The following is a 22807-nucleotide window of genomic DNA, read 5'->3' on the forward strand; positions in this document are numbered from 1 at the left end:
CCTTATCTTTGATATTTCCATATCCAGCTTGCTGCTGCAGAAAAAAAAAATTCAGGAGAGGGCGCTGTGTGTCGATGACTGTCGACGTCAACAGTGGTATAAATAGTCGCGTGCAGCGTCCGTTGCTCAGAGAGGTTTTGGGGCGGCTGAAGCAGATGCTGAGGGTAAAGCAGCACCTGCAGATGCAGACTTTGTACCTTTTCCCCGTCGACCACGGGTGAATCGTCTGGCCCCTTTGAGCTGGCTGTCCTCTGCTTTTTCCGAATGTGGAGTAATAGCGAAAGGACTTACCCCTCCAGGGCGTACCTGTGGGGCCGTTTGGAGGTTGTCTAATCGCAGCGCCAAGGGATTTGGCTGCTGCCTTGGAAGTTTGCAAATTCTCCAAACTGTCATCTTTTTACCAAATAGATGAGTGCTGTCAAAGGGCATGTTCAGAAGTCTGGATTGTACATCAGGAGCAAATACAGATTTCTGCAACCATGCAAATCTGCGGATTGTGGTACTAGTCGCCATGGTTCTGCTGATGCTGTCAACAGAGTCGAGACCAGTTTGGAGGGATTCACACATCGCGTCTGCAGCTGAAGCTCTATATTTTGCTGACCGTTTCTTACTGACTGCAGAAAACACCTCCAGCATTTACCAATTGGTGGACACCTTTTTTCTGTAAGGCTTTGCGAAAGGGTACAATAGTATCTTCTTGTGGTCCTCTATCAAGTATGTACGTGAGGTCATCTTGCTCATACACAGGTGCAAGCCTAGACCACTCCATAAATTCCATCACCCTTTTCATGAGTGACCTGTAGTTACTCTAAGCATGGTCCCCTGGTTCAGGCTTACTAAAATCTATCATCTCGGGGGGGTATCTATTTCGCTTGCTTCGTTCAAGGAATCCTGCAGGTCTTTTTATTCCAACCTCTTCTGGGATCAGTTCTTCTGGAATTCTAGACCAAAGGGTCTTTCTGCATCAGAATCCTCTCCCTCTTCATAAATTGAGGATAAAGTTTTGAAATAATCAGAGCATGGTAGAGGTGTGTAGCTCTTTTCCAATGAGGAAGGGGCAATAGCAGTCACTACAGGTGGAGTTATACTTTTCACTGTCGATGTAGACGTCATTGGCCTCAATGGATTTGTGATTGGCCTCGAGGTCGTCGATAGAATCGACAACGGCTTCGACGTTTTCGACAGTCATCGAGGGAATTGAAGTGATTGGCGTCGAAGGGGTCAACGTTCGAGGCATCGAAGACCTCTCCTTCAACGAAGGCGCAGAAGGCATTGATGACGCAGTTTTCGGCATCGACATGCGAGTCGACATTGTCGACACCTTGAGGATCGAAGAGGCTTTGACTCGACTCAAGGGTTTCGCACGCTCTCGAGGAGTATGTCTTGCCAAGGTAGACAACTCACAGCTTTTATGACTACCAGGCTTTTCTTCTGGGGTATCGCCTCTAGGTGTCTCCGAGGGGGGCAAGGCTGCATTCTCGAACACCCTCATCATTTTCTTACAAAATTCCTCCCACTGAGCCGGGGAGCTGTTTTTGGTGGGGCATGTTACTCTCTCTCTCCGGTGAACTGGAGGATGACGTCGAAGGTGATTTAGGATGCCTTTTTTTACTGTGCTTCGAAGCGGGTGTGTGATGTGATCTGCTCCAAGATCTAGATCAGGAGTGTTTTTTTACATCGAGGAGACAACTATCTCGACTCGTCGGAGTCGAATTCGCTAGGGGTAATGGATTCTTTAGGCCTACCTCTCTCCAGCTTCCCTCGGCGCTCCCTTAAAGGCTTTCGCCGTCATCGATGGGCACTCTTCGCACTCTGAACAGGGATGCTCTGCCCCGAGACACCACAGGCAGACCCTTTGGGGGTCTGTCAATGACATCTTTGCCCCACAATCGTGGCATTTTTTGAAGCCAGATCAGGGCGTAAATGGAGCCGACGACGAGGCCCTCTCGTATCGAGGACTCACAGGTTTTCTTGACAAAAACTCAAAGAATGAAATCTCTTCACAGAACCGAGCGCCACGTTCTCGAAGCTCATGAAGCATGAAAAAAACAGAACTATGCAACGGACGCTGCGTGCAACTATTTATACCACTGATGACGTCGACACGGAGGCCTTCAAGGGACATCGACTCGAAAGTCGACGCGCAGCGCCCTCTACTGAAATTTTGTTTTTTCCAAAGCAGCAAGCTGGATATGGAAATATCAAAGATAAGGAATACATGGGAGGACAATCCATTCGAAATGTTGATTTGGCATTGAAGATTGCAACAGTATAATTTTTAAACGCCAGTTTAACATTAATTGCAGATTACTGGCTTCTCTGCTTTCTCCATCGATTTTCCATCAGTTATGTTTTTTTCTTCAGGGAGGCTAATTCAGGGAAATACTAAGGATTGCATGGTTTGGAGGTTTTTCTGTCCATACATTTTCTGTACATTACAGATCACGTCTAATATCCTACTTCCTTGTCTAAAAAACTCCTCACAGTCAACAAACGTGTTAATGGAGACTAAGGCGTTTACTAATACAGAATTAGGAATAGCCTGGAAACCCTTTCTCCTCGGATATGCATAACTTATCTTCCTATGATTGGGTTTGAGTGATTTGTTAGGCATCCGTTCAGGAGACCGGACAAGTATTAGAAATAATAATTCCAGGTCCACGGGTTAAAATAGTGTCTAGGCAATGACCATGAAGGTGTGTAGGGGATACGTCCACGGGCTTCATATCATGGCTGTTCAGAATATCCCATAGATCGACTGAGTCCGATGAGGAGTCGTCATCTAGCCATATATTAAAGTCTCCAAAGCATGCCATATGCGGATGTCTGATTCCTATATTAGAAATTGAAAGATCCAAATTAGTGAGGCAAGTCTTTGCAGGGCTAGTGGGGAAATAAGCTAAAATAAGTTTAAAGGAAGAAGTGGAGGAAAGCCATACATTTAAATGGCCAACCTGGGAGGCACAATCCGATTCTAAAGACTCCATATGGAAGATCTTCAGGCTAGATCTGTGGATGACTACAATACTTCCTCTTTTTGAAGTGTGGTTGATAGTTTGAATTTGGTATTCTAATGGAACTAGCCAGTGATACATGGATGGATATGCATCATAGAACAATGTTTCGGTAATTAATACTAAGTCAAGGCCATGTTCCTCTATTAGTTTGTAAAGTTCCTCCCTGCGTCTTCCCTCTTTTTTGGGGGGGGGGGGGTTGGGGGTGGAGGCATTCTCGTCTGCACATGCTGCTATTGAGTTGTTGAATGATGAATTTCTTCCTACTTCAGTGCAGGTCGCTAAACTTATTGCGTTATCATCCGCATATCATCTTGCATCTGCTGACTCACTCACCATATAGACAGACAGTAATTATGCATGGGGCATAGCGCATGAATTTGAGCAAATCTGGAAAGAGCAAGGTTTTCTAACCTCAGCAGGAACACCAATCCTCAGTGGCTCATATATTGCAGCCCTCCTTGATGTAATTTTACTACCGAAAAGCAGTGCCATTGTCAAATGCTCTGCACATGCAAAGGGGGAGGACATTGTGTCCAGAGGTATTGAAGCAGCTGACGACACAACATAGGAGTGGCCCTGGTGATTATCCCACCAACATGTAGCATCCTGTGCATCCCCGATGCCATGGCTAGCATAAATGTGAGCGACAGTGAGGTGTATGGGTCAAACAGCTGAGTAAGTTGCAAACAATGGACACGAAAGAAGAACTGTACAGATGGGAAAACAAAGAAGCAGTGAAGGATACACCAGGGATTTGGAAACAGGGAGTGAAAGTGCCATGGTATCACAGGTGCATTCATCATGGTGGGCTCCAGGGTCCTCAGTGGCAGCATGTCAGACTTTTAGTCAATGTTTCAAATGCCACCAATACAATCCAGTGGGGAGGCAACAGGTTGCTTTCTGCATGGCTCCATCCCAGCTGGCTCATTGCAGGTCACCATCTGTTACCTCCTGCACCTACCTCCTTTTAGTGGTTGACGTGTTCAGCAGATGGGTTGAAGCGTGTCCCTGTAAGAGTTGACACTCAGACAGTAGCAAAGCAGTTGTTGCAAGAGTTTATACTGAGATGGGATATCCCTATATCTATAGATAGTGGCAGTGGTCCCCATTTAGATAATGCTTTGATGACTATTTGTAAAACTTTATCTATCAAATATAAGTTTTATACACCTTATCGCCAACAAACATCTGCGCTTGTGGAGGAGACAACGCAGATCTTAAATGTAAATTAGCAAATATCTCTGCAGACAGTTAATTAAATTAGTTCTAAGGCCTTCCCATTGCATTAATGTATATGCAGGGCACCAGTAACCAAACCACTGGTCTTTCCTCTCATGAAACTGCACACCCTATCAGCTTACTTGCAGTGACAGGAGACTTTTCATCCCTCTCATTGTCTGATGGGATACATTACTCACTGTAATTTTATTTCTGATGCTTGTATCTGCTTAGATACACATGCTATGGATAAGCCGACATCTAGTGGTAGCCGCAGAGTATTACATTTTTTGTTTCTGAAACACAAAAAGGGACGTTGATAGGGCATGCCAGTAATACTATCCCTAGTGTGACATCTCCTGTACCGATGGTCCTTCACGCGTCGAGGTCCCTCAGATTGTTTTGTTTCTGAAATGAGGTAGGATGAAGTGTAGCACGAGCACAGATGTAATAAAGCAGAAAAGAGTAGATAAAGCCAGAAAACATCTATGCACCTTCTACTCCACAGGGGAGGGAGGGTGGGCACATGCAAATCTAAGCAGATACAATCATCGGAAATACGATTACGGCGAGTAATGTATACCTTGAGGCTTGTGGATCTGCTTGGATCACATGCTATGCATAGATTAGCGAGCAGTGTCTGGAGAAGGTGGTGGGTCGTGAGAAGGTACAGCAGCAAATAGATGTTTTAGCACCGCCTGTCCCACCTGTGAATCGGCTTTAGAATGTGTGTCAATGCAGTAATTCCTAGTAAAAGTTTGTATGCAACTCCATGAAGCTGCTTTGCAAATGGCGCCCAGTGGGACGTTTGCAATAAAAAAGCCCCTGTACCCCTGGTAGAGTGAGCTATTGGTGTGAAAGGCAAAGTTTTGTTTGATAGGGAGTAGCAGAGCAGCATGCACTTCACTATCCATCTGAAACGTGATCAACTTCCCTAACAGTTGCAATGGAGACAAACAGTTGGTCTGTTTTTCGTAGCGGTTTGGTCTTGTTTACATAGTAAAGAACCGCCCGCATTAAATCTAGTGTATGGAGGTTCTTCTCACCTCAGTTTGAAGGATTTTGAAAGAAAGCAGGTCGTTCTATGGATTGGTTAACATGAACTTGGATATGAACTTAGGTGAAAACCTAGGGTGTGTTCTTAGTACCAATTTGTCAATAAAAAAGAAAGGGTCTTGTACGGACAAAGCTTAAAGCTCTTCTTATGGAGGTTATGGCCACCCGAAAAGCTGTTTTGCATGTTAGGTGTTTAAGGCTGGATTTGTGCATAGGCTCAAAGGGAGGACCCATGAGCTTTGCTAGTACCACATTGAGATCCCATTCTGGAGGTGGATTGGAAATGGGAGGGTAAAGTCTCTTTACTCCCTCCATGAAAGCCTTAAGAACAGGGACTTTCCACCAAGACACCCTGTTTTGTGAAGTGGTGTACGTGGATAGAGCCACTAGGTGAACCTTGATAGCGTTGAACACTAGGCCTGAGTCTAGTAAGTGGAGCATGTAGTGAATGTGTGGTGGAGTACATTCAATAGGGTTAACATTTTTTGACTGGCACCATATTACAAATCTTTTCCATTTGTTAAAGTAACAGTGTCTGGCGTTAGGTTTATGTGCCTCCTTGACTATTTCCATGCACCTTTGAGGTCGTTTTTAATTACCAAACCAAAGGAGCCAAGCTGTCAAGCTCATAGATTGAGGATGTGGGTGTAACGTTACCCCCCCCACCCCCCATGTTGGGTGAGCATGTTGCCTGGGCATGTGAGCTTGATTGGGTTGCACATCGCCAGTTTGAGCAGATGCAGAAACCAAGGTTGTCTTGCCCACATTGGAGCAACCAGGATTAGAGTTGCTTTTTCCTGGTGCATTTTGTGCACTATTCTGCTGCGGAGTAGTGTTGGTGGGAAATTTCCCTGACCAGCTCATCCATTGGGCATTGCCCTTGAACCTGGTTTGAGGAAACCTGGATGCGAAGTCTGGGCATTGTGCGCATCTGGGGGGCTGCTGCGCAGTGGAGAGATATAGACACGAGCTACCATGGCTCTGTGAAAGCTGCTAATATCCTGCAGTTTAAATCCTGTTCCTCGGCAGGAAAAGCAGCAGGATAACCATCCCTCGCTAGCGGAACACCCGATGCTACAGCCCGCTTCATCCCTTAGAAGAAACGGAGGGAGAAAACTGAAAAACGACTACAGCAGGAGAGCGGAGTGGCAGGCGCCATTTTCGAAAGTGGGTGCACGAGGTAGCATCAAATCTGCACTCACACATACCAGCCCTGTAAGCTGCGGATTTAGTGGACACCAGGGCACATACTGAGAGACTGCCTGCTACTGAGGGAGCGCCAGGCAACTACGTTAGGTGGAGGGAGAACAACAAGGCCAGTCGGGCACAGCCACTTTCATCATGGACCGTTGCAGATGCGAAATCTCTGCAAAATATCCACCCCAGGCAGTTTTGGTGGAGGATGTGCGCTGGGGCAAGGGACCTGCAGCCTAACTCTGGAGGGCTAAGCGGGGAGGGCACACTGCGGTGTGGATTGGCCCACATTTATTACCAGGGACAGCTAACGCCAGTGAAGCGCTGGGGGTCCAGAAGGATGCTGAAAAAGCATGACAGCTACAAAGAAGGAACATATGCAATAGGAGGAATGAGGCAGACAGCTCCGACGCCATTGCGGAGCAACGGGAAAACTAACAGAGCCAAGGCCCATCCACACTGGCCGGACATAACAGTTGGGTGCATGAGGCGACATCAGATCTGCACTCCCACACACCAGCCCTATAAGCGGACACACTCATGAACACCAGAGCATATTCCGAGAGTCAGCCTGTTATTGGGGGAGAGCCTGACAACCACGCTAAGCAGAGGGAGGACAACAAGACCAATCGGGCACCTCCACTTGCATTTTGGACCCTCGCAGATCAAGAAACTCCAGGCAGTTCTGGTGGAGGAATTGCACTGTGGGAAGTGAATTGCAGTCTACCCCTGGAGGGCACACTGCGGTGTGAACTGGCTCACATTCATCAACAATGACAGCAAAAGCCAGTAATACGCTGGGGGACCAAAGGGCATAGAAAACACATGACAGCTAAAAAGAGGGGACACGTGCAATCAGAGAAGTGTGGCAGAGTGGCTGGCCAAGTGCAGGACCATGGTCAAAGAAAGCAAAGAAGATGGGCTCCAGTGCAAAAAGGAACAGTATACGGTGAGTATTCCCACGCGACTCACACCACCCGGACGACAGGCACGGACGGGGACGCTCCAATCTCCCTTCGTGACATGGAGCAATTGGGGAATCCAGGTCATCCATGGAGGGGAAAATAGATGGCCTCAATGGAAGTGTCCTTCCTCCGGCAAAACATGTAGAACCTGGCTTTGAGTGTCGGGGAAGCACAGCAGCGCATCTCAGACTTGGAGGACGCAATTAAGCGAATGGAGAAGCAGCTGGCAGTGGTCACCCAGAAGCTCACACAAACAGAGAATAGGGCAGAAGACAGTGAAGGAAGAGCACATCACAATAACATCTGGATCCTCGAAGTGCCAGAAAAGGAAGAGGGGCCCAGCATGGAGCTCTTCTTGGAGCGATGGCCCACGGAATGCTGCACCAAAGAAACTCTTAAGTTCTTCTCTGTGGAAAGGGCACACAGGATGCCGGCAGGCCGTCCCACACCGGGGGTGCCCCCCGCACCATTATAGCATGACTTCTGAACTACCGGGACGCCCTGTTGCAAATGGCATATGCCACTGGCCCCATCACGTATAACGGCTATCGGATTGGCTTCTTCCCAGACAATACTAGGGAGGGTCAGAAAGCACGTCAATCTATTGACGCAGTCAAGAGGAAGATGCACTCACTTGGCATGAAGTATGCTCTTTTCTTCCCGGTGCAACAAAGTCTACCACGAGGGAACTCTGCACCTTTTCAACAATCCGGGGGAAGCATGGGCATGTTCTATCATCTCCTGGACATCAGCTGATCTGGGACACTCCCCAGTCTTGTTTGAACCACAGGCAGTAGATCAGTCAGTGCCACCGGAGCCCGTGCTTGGAGCAGCGGGCAATGGATGACTTGGTGGCTGGAAGGGTGTCGGCCAATACTCAAGCAATGATTTTCAGGGGTAAACAGTCTCAACGGTGGCTGATCGGGAATGGGGGCTTGTGTGAAAGGCAACAGCGGGCATCCCACAGATGGCTGACTTGGTTTTTTCGCATGCGTTTGGTGTGGGGTTAGGGCGACAGGTGCTTCATGTTGAGGAGTACAGGGGGGCTGTGGGAAGAGTTTGTCAACCGTTGATGGCATAGTTCTGGTTGAATCGGGGTTCACAAGGTACGCAGCGCAGAAGAACTCTGCATGGAATGGGCACAAGAAAGGGAATTTTACCGGGAGGCAGGGGAGGAAACATGAGTTAAGATCCGGTTTCTCTGGGATGATGGCTCATAATGGGAAAGTCACAGTGATGACCTGGAATGTCAATGGGCCAGTCCCCTCATATTGTATTTCTCACTGATATGATATGGCATTTATAACGCACCTATACACAAGTGTTTCAAGGCGCGAAGAGGCAAGGCAGAGACAATGATTTTACTAGGCCGGGTGACATTGAGATTGCGCAAGTGCAGGAGACACCTGGCAGGAACAAAGTGCACATTTTTTCTCAGATCCAATTACAGGGTGGCTTTCCACGCAGGCTTTGCAAGGGGTTCCCGGGGAGAGCTCATACTCCTAGACAAGAGGGTCCCATTCTAGCTGGAAGAGGGGACGTCTGATCCCATGGGGTGCTGTGTTCTGGCAAGTAGGGGGTTGTGGGGAGCCACTTGGGGATTGGTTGCAGGATATGCGCCCTCACCGCTCACATCCAACATCTTGGCGTAGTTTCAGGGGCTTACACTGCAGAAACACGCAGACGTTTGGATAATGGGGGGGGGCTTTAATGAGGTGATGGACCGAGGTTTAGTAAGGACTTATGTTGGCACTAGGAACTTGATGGCCTGTACCAAATTGCGCTCATTTGCCGAGGCCCTAGTGTGGGTGGATACATGGAGGTGGCTGCACACAATGGAGAGGTGTTACTCCTTTTCGGGGTACACGCCTCCATGTCAAGGATCAACTAGTTTTTCGGCCCATCTAACATGACCCTCAAGCTGCTGTCTGCCCAATTCTTGGCCAGAGGGATATCAGACCACTCCACGCTAGTTGTGGAGTTAAACAAAGGTATGACCAAGCATGATAGAAGCTGGCATCTCAACAATTAACTTGGGGACCCCAAATTCATGGACAGCATGGCTGTCAAAACTGGGGAGTACTTTGAAATGAACACAGGACAGTCGACAGCCCAGTCACGCTGTGGGAGGTGCTCTCAATGGTGGCAGCTAAGTGCAGGGAACACGTTCGGGAGGTGGCAGAGAGAGCGGCACAGCAGGCAGAGGAGTAGTTTCTCTCCTCGGGTTTGCAGGCGGCCAAGTTGGCACTGGTTACGACACAAGAAACTGTGCAATGTGGCACTGGACAATGCCATGGAGGCGCACTGGGCAAGGCAAAGTCAAATACCCAAAGCCGGGGACAAAGCTGGAAAAATGCTGGCCTGGCTTGAGAGGAGGAACAAAGGGGCGAGATACGTGCGCACCCTATGCAACACCATAAGAGAGGAACGGACTAACGATGCAGATATTGCTGAGGCCTTTACGCAATACTATGAGGCGCTATATAGTCCAGGGCAGGGTGACCCTAGGCCGAATGCACTAAATCAGGTGCCTCTCCCGAGTCTAACCGCACAACAGGCTGTGGGTTTCGAGGCTAACATATCAGAGGATGAAATCTCAACTGCGATCGCACAGCTACAGACGCGTAAAGCGCCAGGGCCAAATGGGTTCCCGGTCGAGAGATGGAAGCAACTGGAAGAGAAGGTAGTCGGTCCGCTGCATCGGCTCTTCTTTCAATATAAGCAGGACGGTAGTTTACCACCTGATCTCAGACTGGCTAGAATAGTGGTCCTAATGAAGCCCAGTAAACCTGCGGAACAGTGCGCTACACGCAGGCCAATATCTTTAATAAATGGGGAGGCCAAGATACTAGCCAGAGTACTGGCCAATCGCTTGGACATCCGGACCAATGCAGGTTCATGCCCTCCACCCGAATTAACCTGCGCCGGGTACAACTCGCCATGGGCCTGGCAACCTAAATACCGGACACACTGGCACTCCTCGCAATAGACTTCGAGAAGGCATTCGACTCTGTGCGGTGGGACTCGCTCTGGGAGATTATGAGCTGCATGGGATTTGGTGTAAACTTCCTGACCTGGGTTTGCTTATTATACACTGCCCCCAAGGTGGCAATAAGAATGAACGGGATCACCTCTCGGGCCTTCAGCATGGGGCGAGGGACGTGGGAGTGATGCCCCCCTTCGCCGCTGCTGTTCACACTAGCGATAGAGCCACTAGCGATGCAGCTCAGGGTAAGCCTTGATTGGGTGGGATTTAAATAGCCCTAGAAGGAGGTTTGGGAGGGGGGGGGGCATGGTCTCACTCTACACAGATATCCTTCTAATATACATGAGCAACCCAAGGGTCTCGTGCCCGGCGGTGACTGAAATACTGCTGGCATAGCAAAGCTTTAGTGGACTCAAAATAAACTGGCAAACTTGAGTTCTCTTCCCAGTGCAAGGGGTCGTGGCAATGCTCCTGCAAGAATGCCCATTCACAATAGCAGCCTCAGGCTTCAAACACTTGGGTATCCACTTCAGCCCACACCTGTCTGACTTCACCCAGCTAAATCTATCCCAGATCCTGCATTGGAAATCCCTCCCACTGACCATATTGGGCAGAGCAGCCCTTTTTAAGATGCTTTCCCTTCCCAGATTCCTTTACGTCCTGCAGAAATGTCTGCTCCCGATTGCCAAAAAAGGTCTTTGTAGAAATTGAGGGATCTCTCCGGGTGCTCCTATGGGGATAGGGGGGTGGGGACAACCACGAATGGCAACGAGGACGCTGCAACGGTCAGTGTGGGAAGGAGGCATAGGCTTACCCAACCTGCGCAGGTACTACTGGGCTGCACAGCTAGGTGTCGTTACCAACTGGCTACATGGGGACCCGTTACTCCCTCACATTGCAGCAGAGCGCAGAAGGATGATGGGCTGGACACCCAGAAAGGTACTGTATAGGGGGACAAGGCATGGGAGGACTCTCCCTGGATTGATGCAGCACACATGCCATGCGTGGGCACAGGCGCATCAGGACATTGGTTGGGGTGGAAAACCGACCCTTGATCAGCCCATTTGTCCCATGTCTTTCCCCTACAGCCTTATGGCTAGCGCGCAAGAGGGCTTCAGACCACCCGGGTAGTATACACGCTACCTGCTTAATCCATTTAGCGTTTGGGAACCCCTGATAAGGTAATACACCCGCAATCTGTTTATGACTCTAGCGAAGATCACAACCTGTTTAAACGTATTTAGGATGTTACATAAGTTTCACCTTTTTTTCCCAGAAAGGGACACTGCATCCCTCTTAGGTAGAATTATCAACCTAGCCCATAGCGGTCCCACGAGCGAGGATCCATAGGATTTACAAGTCGCAAGACCCAAGTATAGATAATACTCTGCTCCCTGACTCAAGGTGAGCCTGCAGACAACATTTACCAGTCAGCCATTAACACTATGGTCACATTGTCTTTTGTAGCTATACGGGGGTTTTACCCTTCCTGGTAATGTTTTTAGCGAATTTTAAGCATATTTTCATGCTGTTACACCAACCAGGTCCAAGGAAGGACACAACTGAGTCCCGATCACCATTGTTATCAATGGTTCCGCCCTCTGACACATTGATGCAGGTAACTATCACCATGCTATGCAAATGCTTTTATGTACTATTTAGAAAAGGAACACGTCCTCACATCACCAAGGTGGATGAGGCACCTTTCAATATATCGGAGGTACATAGATATCTTCGGTATCCGGACAGGCCCCCAAGACGAGTTAGAAGAATTCTTTACAATGATGAACGGGATGAATCCACGTATCAGGTTTACAACGGAAACAAGCACGACAACCATCCATTTCCTTGATGTAGAGGTATATGGGTCTGAAGCGAAATTAGAGACTAGGATCTACACCAAACAAACTGATCGGTACAGTTTAATACTCGCTACAAGTTTTCACCCGAAACGGACGATTGACACCGTACCCTTCAGCCAGTTTTTGCGCTACAGGAGGAACATCTCTGAAAATATGGAATATGTCCGTCAGGCAACTACATTGGAAACTAAATTTACAGCAAGAGGTTACAACCCCACTTTGATAGCCGGAGTGGCAGAAAAAGTTAGAAACATCGACTGAGAAACATTACTGGTACCCAAACCTACAAAACCTGGAGAACCACTGGTATATGTCACCACCTACTCTGTTCAGAGCAAAAGAATAAAGAGGGCGATCAAGAAGAATTGGCCAATGCTACAACTGGATCCACAATTGCAACTTCTTTTTCCAGACCTACCAACATTCGCATATAGAAATATCAAGTCTCTACGTAAGAGTCTGGTGAAAGCAGAGATGTCCTCCTCCAGTACCCCAACACAACACAAAGGAACAATTCCGTGCTACAATTGCCAGCACTATGGCAATATCATAAAGGGCAGCTACATCACACCCCCCCATTTTGGCAAGCATATACAGCTACGTCATTCATGCACCTGCGATGCTCAAAACGTAGTATACGCATTGAAATGCCCATGCGGCCTCTACTATGTAGGTATGACTACCAGAAAAAGCCAAAACTAGATGGACTGAGCACAAGTCCAACATTCGTACAAAAAGTTTAAAATCCCCTGTGGCGGTCCATTTTTTAGAGGCACGACATACAGTGGCACAACTACAATGTGTCATCCTTGAACAAGTAACAGCTGGCAGGAGAGGGGGCGATGTGCAAAGAAAATTAGCACAACGTGAGATACTGTGGATTGAACGTCTGGACTCTCAAAACCCTCGAGGCATGAATTCAGAGTTTGTCCTTATGTGTTTCTTGTGAATCCCGCCCACCCTAGCGGGTGACAAATGGTCATATTACATATATGATGTTCTCTGTCTGAGGGTGTATGTTATCAACTTGTAAATCCTTCTGTACCTTGTAATGATGAACAATTCCTAGAATGTTGCTGTGATGTATCATTCTTGTAGATCACTAGATGTAACTGTTGTTGTTGACTAATCTACACCCAAATAACAGGTCCATTATCACTCCGAAGAGCGTCAGACTAAGGTTACTTTGAAACCACCAGTTAACAACTTATACACAGATGTGAGATGGGGGCACCCCGCGGTTACAGTTTCGTGCCGCGGTGGTGCCCCCACTCACATCCATTACGTCCTATGTAAACAATCAGAATGCCCGAGAATCATGGGAATCGTGTGTTCCCTCCATATATAGGCACTTTTTAGCATATCTAATTTCCTACATCTATTGCAACAGACTAAGGTCACTTAGAAGCCCTCAGTGAACGACCTATACACAGATAAGAGATGGGGGCACCCCACGGTTACAGCTTGTACCGTGGTAGTGCCCCCACTCGCATCCATTACGCCCTATGTAAACATTTACAATGGCCGTGTATATGGGAATCATATGTTCCCTTCATATATAGACACACTCTAGTATCTTTAATTACTTACATCTTTGTTTTCCAATCCTTTGGAATATACCTGGGTCCTTAGGACCATTGAATCTTCCATAGTAAGTATAAGCCTACATACACAAAAAACAACTTTTCTGGAAAATAGCGTGGTGCATCGCCATGATTACTCAATGGCGAACCTGCGCCCATACCAACATGGCCGACTCCGAATGAGCCTCACGCGCATGCGCAAGGTTGCCGTGACTACAGTGAACGCTACCGGCATTCGGTCAGCAGACACTGCAGCAACCGGCACAGAGGGAAGAGCCTCTGTAAACAGGTGAGCCTCAGTAAATTTCTGTACAGCTTCCGAGAGCGGTCTTCCCCCTGAAGTCGCCCTTGGAGCCATGAAACATCGGAGTGCACTATGCGCGCCTTTCGTTTTAACATTGAATCTGGCCACAGAGGGCCATTACACCTTCCCTGGAGCGGCTTCTATTAAACAGACTGTATTACTAGGATGCATATAAGCCCATGAATAATCAACATCAACTCTGTTTTTAGGGTTTCTCGTGCCGCTACCTGCCGCTTCTCAGTCTCCTGAGAGTTTCATTCTGAAGACTGGGTGAGTGATTCAATTTAGTTAACTATGTACCTTCCAACCCTGTGGGACTAGCATGTTAGAAACGAGATTTTTGCCTTTAGTTACCGTTGTACTTTCCTTTGAATAGGTCTTGATCCCAGACCACAGCAACTTCCCGGGAGAGGTCAGTGATATTTTGACCCCTTATTTTGATAGTTTAGCTTTGGAAGTTAACCTTCATGTATAAATAGATTAAAATACTTGTTATTTTCTAAATTCCCCACAGATGAAGATTTAAAGAAAATACAAACCACTATTTGGCTTTATGAACACAAGAACAGTAAAGCCCCACCCTGAAGATGGATCTATAGGATCCGAAACGCGTTGGCTATTTTAGCAATATCTACAAAAAGGGCTTCCCTGGAGGGAGCCGTTCGCCTATAAGAACTCCGACAAACTTTCCCAGACGGGAACCGATGCACACATGAAAAGTTGTTTCTAACTTATACACTTGATTTTGCTTGTATTGGTCGTTTGTTACGACATACAGTAATGATGGCATGACTTGATGTTGTTTTATGTCATGCGGAACAAATGTATATAACACATTGTTTGTCAATATCCTTGTTGGGAAATTTCAATTAAAAAAAAAAAAGGATGATAGGTGAATTAAAATGAACCTTATCATGCGATAAATGTTTTTCTTTAACATTTCTGGTCTATTATATCTAAAATTTCATTTGAAATAATTGCTATTACATTGACTGACGTACCATTGAAATGAATGATTTTTATGAAGCCAAACACATCAATATAAGCCTGATGTTACACAGTGAATCCAAATTATCATCATTATTAGTATTATTACTATTGTGGTGTTAAATGAATTATTGAACTTAGGTTCTCCAAGAGTGCATCTGGACTTACTGCTTAGTAATACGCAGTTCTGGTTTTGAACTATCAGCCTGTTGAAATGTGGCACTCAGAGTTGAACTAGAAAATTGACGAACAGTAGCTCACTCTAGTTTTTTGCTTTTGTTTTGATCCGATAGGGCAAGGACGCATAGAAATTCCTCGCTGAATCCCTCATAAGCACTTTAGCGCAATCTACACGCTTTTACAAGAACTGGGTTTAATAATCTGATGAATGTTCCGGATCTTTTGCCATTTGTGAACTGAAACATGTTGAGACAGTAGCCTGTATAATAACAATGCAGTGAGAAATTAATGTAACCACACAGATTCATGTAATAATTCTAAGTTTTTCACAGTGTATGAAAACCAGAAAAAGAATGGTTAATTGACAACTGATTTTTGTTAAGACATCCAGTCCACTATAGTGGCAAATTGCAAATGTACAGGACCACTGAGTTGTGCATATGTTGGTCTTTTATTCATGATTTTAGATGATAAACCCTTGATGTTGTACGTTTATGATGATTAAATTGGTTTTTAACCACTGAAAGAACCCCCGTTCAGTCTTCCACCCTATCAGACGTGCCTCTACCTCCTTTTGTTTATACTTTTAAATTAGTACACAGTAATATTCAGGGCCTAACAAACTTGGGGCCAGGGGTGGACTGGTCAAAAGTAGACTGTAAAAGGTGAGTGGAGTTGCAAAACAAAGGGTAAGGAAGGCAGCTATCGATCTATTAATGCATTCCAGAACATGTTGCAAATCTGACATAACCAAGTCCGAGAAGCTCTCTTCATCAGAAAATGTCATATGATGACATTGGACCTATGGTACAATCAGGTACAGGCTGAAAACAAGACCTCCCCCCCTGAATTTGGAACTATGTTACAAGTCTGCAGTGGTATCATTTGTTACACAACAAATCTGAGACAGGGACTCCATGCCAACACCTATCTCACTAAGCATTCCTCATATCCTGCAAGCACCCTTGCACTCCATCACATAGCATCTCCCAAAACACATTTCAGATAACTCGGACGAGGATCTATACCGCTTAGTCTGTTAGTATGGTTGGTCTAAACCAGGCCTGTGGGGAATTGGTCACAACAAAGCATTAGCATGAAAGAAATGGGTCAAGCTGGGTTAGGGTCAAGTCCCTCCCCGCACCTCTAACCTGTGTAGTAAGGGAAGACGGCAGGAAACTGTAGTGTAAAATTGAAAGCCCAGTGGATTGACAGTATTCATAGAAATATCTCTTCCCTCACCCCACCCCCCTTTCATAATTCGAACCAGGGGGGCAGAAAACCTAGAATGGATAATGAAATGTTGCTGATCACCCCAGCATTGCGAGCAAACAAAACCAATGGAGTAAACTGTGGGCATCTATTACCAGGTATTCCAAAAAAAAGACCTGTCCTCAATCTAAAAAAAAAAAAAAAAAAAAAAAAAAAAGACTATTCCCGGTGGCCAGCTTATGGGTGAAGCACTCACGGGACATAAGGTATGTCTGCACTCCGAGATCAAATTCTCTGCCCTTCTTCCTTCAGAGGTTGACAAATGGAGTACCCATTACAGTGGGTTGTATTAACAGCTATCATTACAGCGATATAAAGCAACGGGAATTTTACTACGAGCACTAAGCTTAAGAATCCTCAGCTTTTTATTTTTACTTTTCAGCTATTTTGAAATAGGGCAACATATTAAACAAAGCATGAAAAGGGATTTATTTGCCTCCAAGAGCAGATGAACCAGGTTTCCAGTCCCCTTTCTGGCATCAGGAACTCTTAATGAGATGAAAAACAGTGGGAGTCTATGAAACAGGATATTCTGGTTCCCAAATCACGAGCCTAATTCTATTAAATTGTTAATGGAAAATAAATCCCTGCTCTGCAAGAAGGTCAAAAAGAAAATTCGGAGTACAGCATTACAGAAGCATACATATTGTACATTTAGTAGCACGGACAGAATGGAATGATTACAATCTCAGCCATGAAAAGGTAAACCTATACTGCACAGACTGTAGGCTAATGCATCTATGTGCAGTCAATAACTTCACTTTACAGATGTGAATGCTGTACTAGTTAGGGGTTCCACGGACAAAAAGTATGTTACACTTACATTATACTGATGGTCTGCCACAGGTTTATAATTGGTTGTTACAGCTTTGTCCAGTTGCTTTGATAATCTAATCGGTTTGGAGGTTATTTCTATATGCATTCTGAAATATAAAATATAACAAAGGTAAAAAAGATTACCAAAACAGCAGATTGTGGTAAGCCACATATGTTTTATATAGCTGAAAACACACTCCACCAAACCAGGTCACAAATAGTCAGACATGGTGTACATAACGCAGGTAACATGAAGCACAAATGTTAAAAAGGCTGAAATGACACAGGCTTTGCAAGAAAAGTGGGATGAAATTAAATAACAAAACTGCTGGCATAATATGAAAACGTTTACATAATTTACAAGTAATTGCCTAGTTTAAAGGATCTCCATCCTTCTCCCGCAATTCCCAATTACTCATAATTTCCAGTCTCTATACCTTAATTCAAAGGGAAGGCCAGGTGTTCTCTAAATATCGCTATCTCGGATGAAATGTATTTATCTCTTACCTGGAGAATCCCGTTTATGTTGTTGCAATAGTATAGCAATAGTATAGCAATGGCTAGCACTGTAAATATACAGGTATGGCGAAGGAGTAACAAAAGTGACAATCAAAGAGCAAGACTTTTTTGATCGAGATTCTTGGTGAGTAATTTTAAAACTAATATAAAAATTACCAAAATAGTTCTCAGTCTTCTTTTCACACGCCCCGTAGCAGCCCTGCTGCAGTGTGTCCAATCCTCTGCGACCGCTCCCTGCATGCCACCCAGGCGCAGTTACAGTGGGGCCTGGCAGACAGGACCACTCAAGTGCCTGCTCAGGTTCAAGCTGGAATTGAGACAATCCCGCTGTGCCCTGGATGACCTGCTCTGAACATCGGCTTGTGTGATACGTGGAGCTGCTGAGGCTTTCTCCATCAGGCCTCCCATCTACACTCTCCAACCACTCGCTTCAAGGTATGCAGTTGTTTTGCCACCAGTTTTTTCTATTAGTTTTTTTAAAAACAAAATATTCATTAAAAAAACACATCGAAAATAAAGGGGGGTGGGTATGTGGCGGGCTAGGGATAACGATTAAATAAGAGTGAAGGGGGCTTGGGAGGGGTGACCCGCCAAATATAAAAATAAATTCCAATACATTTTCCGATGAAGGTGGTGAACAGATCGCCAAAACAGAGGGATCTACAGCCTAGGGACGCTCGCCAAGTGCCTTTATAGCAACAAAACCATCCTTTTTCAGGCCAACCACAAGACTTTCCCATACTTCTCATCTACTCATCTACCCCTGGTATGTCCTCTCCCCTCCCACCAGGACTAACAATACTAACATTTTTCACCCTAATCGGGGGGGAGGTGGGGGGCTCCTTGGACAGACGCCTAGCACCCCCCCATCATGCTTCCCTACAAAACCCCACCCCCCCACCCTGCACCTGGCAATGTGCCTTTCCCTCAGGGCCGCAGCTCCACACTATGATTCATGGAATCACGTACCCCTCCAGGTAAACCCATGTCTCAGTTCTGCAATACTATCAAACCAGACCTGATTTCCTGGAAGATTCGCCTAGTCAATGCCCAAGCTGCATTTAAAAAAAAAACTCAAATATACACCTTTCCATTGATAATCACAATTTCATTTTTCTGGCACTCACAGGAATTTGGTTCATGGATAATTTCATCTTTCCCTTAATCTCCACCAGAAAAGGCTACGATATCGATTTGTAAAAGGACTTTAAGACAAGTTCCTTTAACCCTCCCTGAAACCACTGATGCTCCCTCTACCAGCTTCCAGCTTCACTGACCTTCAAACACCTGGCAGTCGAATACAGACTCAACACAAACTCTTCTACAACTAGGATTGTCCAACAGCACCTTCCAGGAGAACTGGATGTGTTAATGGCTAATAACCTAGCCATCACATCAGCTCACAATAGTGGGTTATTTTAAGCTATGGATCGAGGACTCCTGTATGGCCTTACCATCAAGATGACCAATTTGGGACTCTCCCAATGGGTGAGTGGGCCATCTCACCAGGAAGGACATGCTCTTGACTGATGCTCACCCATCATTTTTCCTTCATAGAGAACTGCAAGGCACCTCCTGCCCACCCCCATTCTGGTGTAAATAAGTCTCGTGCTCCAGTCCCTTCCCCACCCAAGAAAAGAAAAACTAAGATCAACAACCTCCTAGCCATGCCCTCCTTTAGAATTATCAAGAATGTCTCATTTCACCAGGCATTTTGAATTGCCCAACATCCATATGCTACAATAGGCATGTAAGAGGCACCACACAAGGAAATCATGAAAACTCTTGACTTCCTAAAACTGCTTCTATCAAGGTGGACATAAAACGCCATGTAAGCTTCCAATAAACAGAGCTGGCAGACAAAGAAAGATCACTGTGAAATCAAGAATGCAAATGGAAGAAAATCTATCTTATGGTGATCTGTCTCCTTTGAAATCTCAGCTCTCACTTACCAATGAGCCTTTCTTAATTGAAAGACAGAACACATTCAAAGTACATCCAAAACACCCCCAGCAAAACCAGATTGCTTTTCACGGTCTACAGTCTGACTGTGATCTAACCCAGAAGCTGGTCATTGAGCTAGCCAGCATTTTATCAAAGATCACTAAAATCGAACAGTCAAAAATGCTTAAGTGGCAAACGCCTCCTGCTAAAATCCCAAATGCCCTCCCCCCTACGACATACCAAGGGATTCAAATTTGACATGGTGAATCTCCTACCAGAGAAGGCCTTATATGAAAAGAGAAAACATCAAACCCATAGCTGCCTCTCTCACTGCACTTTTCAAAGCCTCATTCTATTCCGGCTGCTTGCCCCTTGATGTAAAGCAACTGTTGAAAATTCCCATCTTAAAAAAAGGGGTGGCACAGACCCCTTGATTCTCGCCAACCTTACACTGGAAGCTAAAACAGAGAGAGAGAGCAGTCATGTTCAAAGTGCAGAAATTAGGCAGAGATAACATCCTCCCCCAGGACTGCCAATCAAGGTTTTTGCCATTCTAGGAGCACCGAAGCGACTATTTGCCAAGGCTGTGTCCTTGCACAAAAGTAGTTTTATATATTTGTGAACTGTGTTATTGTTCGCCTATAGCAATTTCCTCTGATGCTCGCTCCATGACAAGTGAAAAATATTCTACCCTTATGTCTACTTATGATGCAGTCCATTATTTCTCTTATGCCCGTTGGACTTAAAATCCAATTTTCTATCCGAAGATTTCTGCCTGGAAAATGGCTGAACTATCAACGCCTCAAAAATAAAAAATCCTGAATTTCTCGAAGAAGAGAAGAAAAAAGCAATTTAATCTTGACATCAGATTGCATGAAGAAAAGACACAAGTAACTTTTTCTGACTATATTGGCTTAAGGTTATCAGAATGCTACTTATAGACGAAACAGGTGGACAAAGCAGGAATAGCACTAACTAGATAACAGTGGTGCCATTGCTAAATTTACAAGGGAACATGGTAACTGAGCAGTAAGATTTGCGTTCCAGTCCTACAAGTTAAAAGCCCAGCAGGAAGGAATCTTTGTATGGCGCTTTGCTGTGGGGCAATGGGAAATGTTATGGGTTATTGGTCATAGAAAACACATTTTTTAAACTTATTATGGACCTACACATTAGTGTCCCAAATGGGCCATTCTTACTGGAAACAAATATGCAGGGAATAACTTCCTTGGTTAAATGTAGGCCATTAGGGTATTGGACTAGAGCTTGGGCTTCTCCCAAGTTACTTAAGCATAGAGAAGTCATTAAGGACCTACTTGTCCAAAAAGGATGTCACTTGTTACCCTGGTGTGTGTTCATCAAGGACTTGCTAATTCGAATTGCTTGCAGTGAAGTATTGAGTAAGCCAGATAATATGAATAATGTAAGCAAGTCCTTGGTAAAAAAAAGAATTCAACGATATTGAGCAGGAAAAAATAATGTTGAAACTTAGTGGCACTCTGAGCTTAGCTGCATATTGGGAAAACAAACTTTCAGGTGCCTTCGAGGGCCTGATTTAAAATACACAATTTCTAGATTTTTTAAATTAAATTTAGAAGTGTCCCTCTACCCATAGCAAGTTTGCTGAACAGGTGGAAAAGGGAAAATTCAGATAAATGCTGTTACTGTAAGGTCCAGGTGGAAAACATTGTCCATTTTATGTTAATATGCCCCTTATACCTGGACCTAAGGAAATTTAATTTGAGATGGTTTGTAGTAAAAGCCATTAGAGGAACATCACAGGCAATTGTGTTAAGTTTTAATACGGACAATCGATTGTCTACTCTGTGGTAAAATATCTCCACAGAGCCTGGTTGATTTGACTGCTGTATATTCAAGGAAAAATCTGCTGTGCTTCCTGGATAACCAACACAAGGTTCTTATACTTTTTTGTTACCACTCTCACAAATACCACAGCAAATCCTTTGAATGTCCTCCATTGCCTCCAACACATTAGGGAGGCTATGGAGGAATATAACAGGTCATGCAAAGTAAAACTGGGCTAAATATTATCTAAGTTATGGAACGTCCCTTGTGGAACTCCCCAAGACTCAATCTCCAATATCCTGGCTCTTCAATATCCACATGAAACACCTGGCGACTACATCGATTCCTTCAAAGTATACATCCAGCTGTATGAGGAGGATTCCAGAAGCACCTGAAACTCAGGAGTTTGCTCAAGAACCTCTTGTTCACTACAGCCTTCCAACACACTCTGAATTAATGACCTCCAACCCTTCCTGCTTACCTCCAGGTTTGCATCTCTGAAAGCACCTCCCACTAATTTTCTGGGGGCGAGAAGGGTATGGTAATCATTCAAGCAAGATGGAAAGCCAAACGCCATAGAACATGCTCTGTTGTGCATTTCAGGCGATTTTTGTTACCAGAAAAACGGATTGTTTATATTCCTCCTGATGGTTTTCTCAGAAGTATGATATGCTCTTCGGTGTCCAGTCTAGCTACAATGTGTTACTGTTTTTTTCCCCTTCTCTCCTCCACCATTCCCCTTTCACTGCACTTTAAAGCAGTTTCCTGTGTTCATTATAAAACCTAAAAGAACAAATCTGGATCTCTCCAGGGTGAGCATGCAGTGATTCATGTTAGGAGTTTGTCATTGTACTATTACCCAACAGAAACCATATGGGGACACAATTCAAGTAGAAGCAGCTGTAGTCAGTTCAGGATAACAACCTCTGCGGTCATGCATATATCACAGTTTTCTCGGCTAAGCATTTGTTAATAGTATACTTCCTTAAAATACAAATAACTTATTTACATCCCACCTAGTAAATTGATAATCCTGTTTGGAATTGCCCGGCAAAGGAGGCATTACAATTCATCACCAATTACATAGAAAATATGAAA

At 45.2% G+C, this 22807-nt stretch overlaps 1 protein-coding gene across 1 annotated transcript in view; it reads right to left on the reverse strand.

Moving 5' to 3' along the window:
* GTF2F2 (general transcription factor IIF subunit 2) overlaps positions 1–22807 on the reverse strand; it is a 1410422-nt gene that overhangs the window by 302275 nt on the left and 1085340 nt on the right. Inside the window, exon 7 of the mRNA XM_069639167.1 lies at positions 17448–17547. Coding sequence (XP_069495268.1) covers positions 17448–17547 — 100 coding nt within the window. The remainder of the gene's footprint in view (positions 1–17447; positions 17548–22807) is intronic.

Source organism: Ambystoma mexicanum, chromosome 7q (assembly GCF_040938575.1).
Source record: "Ambystoma mexicanum isolate Mex_15411 chromosome 7q, UKY_AmexF1_1, whole genome shotgun sequence".
Taxonomy (NCBI): domain Eukaryota; kingdom Metazoa; phylum Chordata; class Amphibia; order Caudata; family Ambystomatidae; genus Ambystoma; species Ambystoma mexicanum.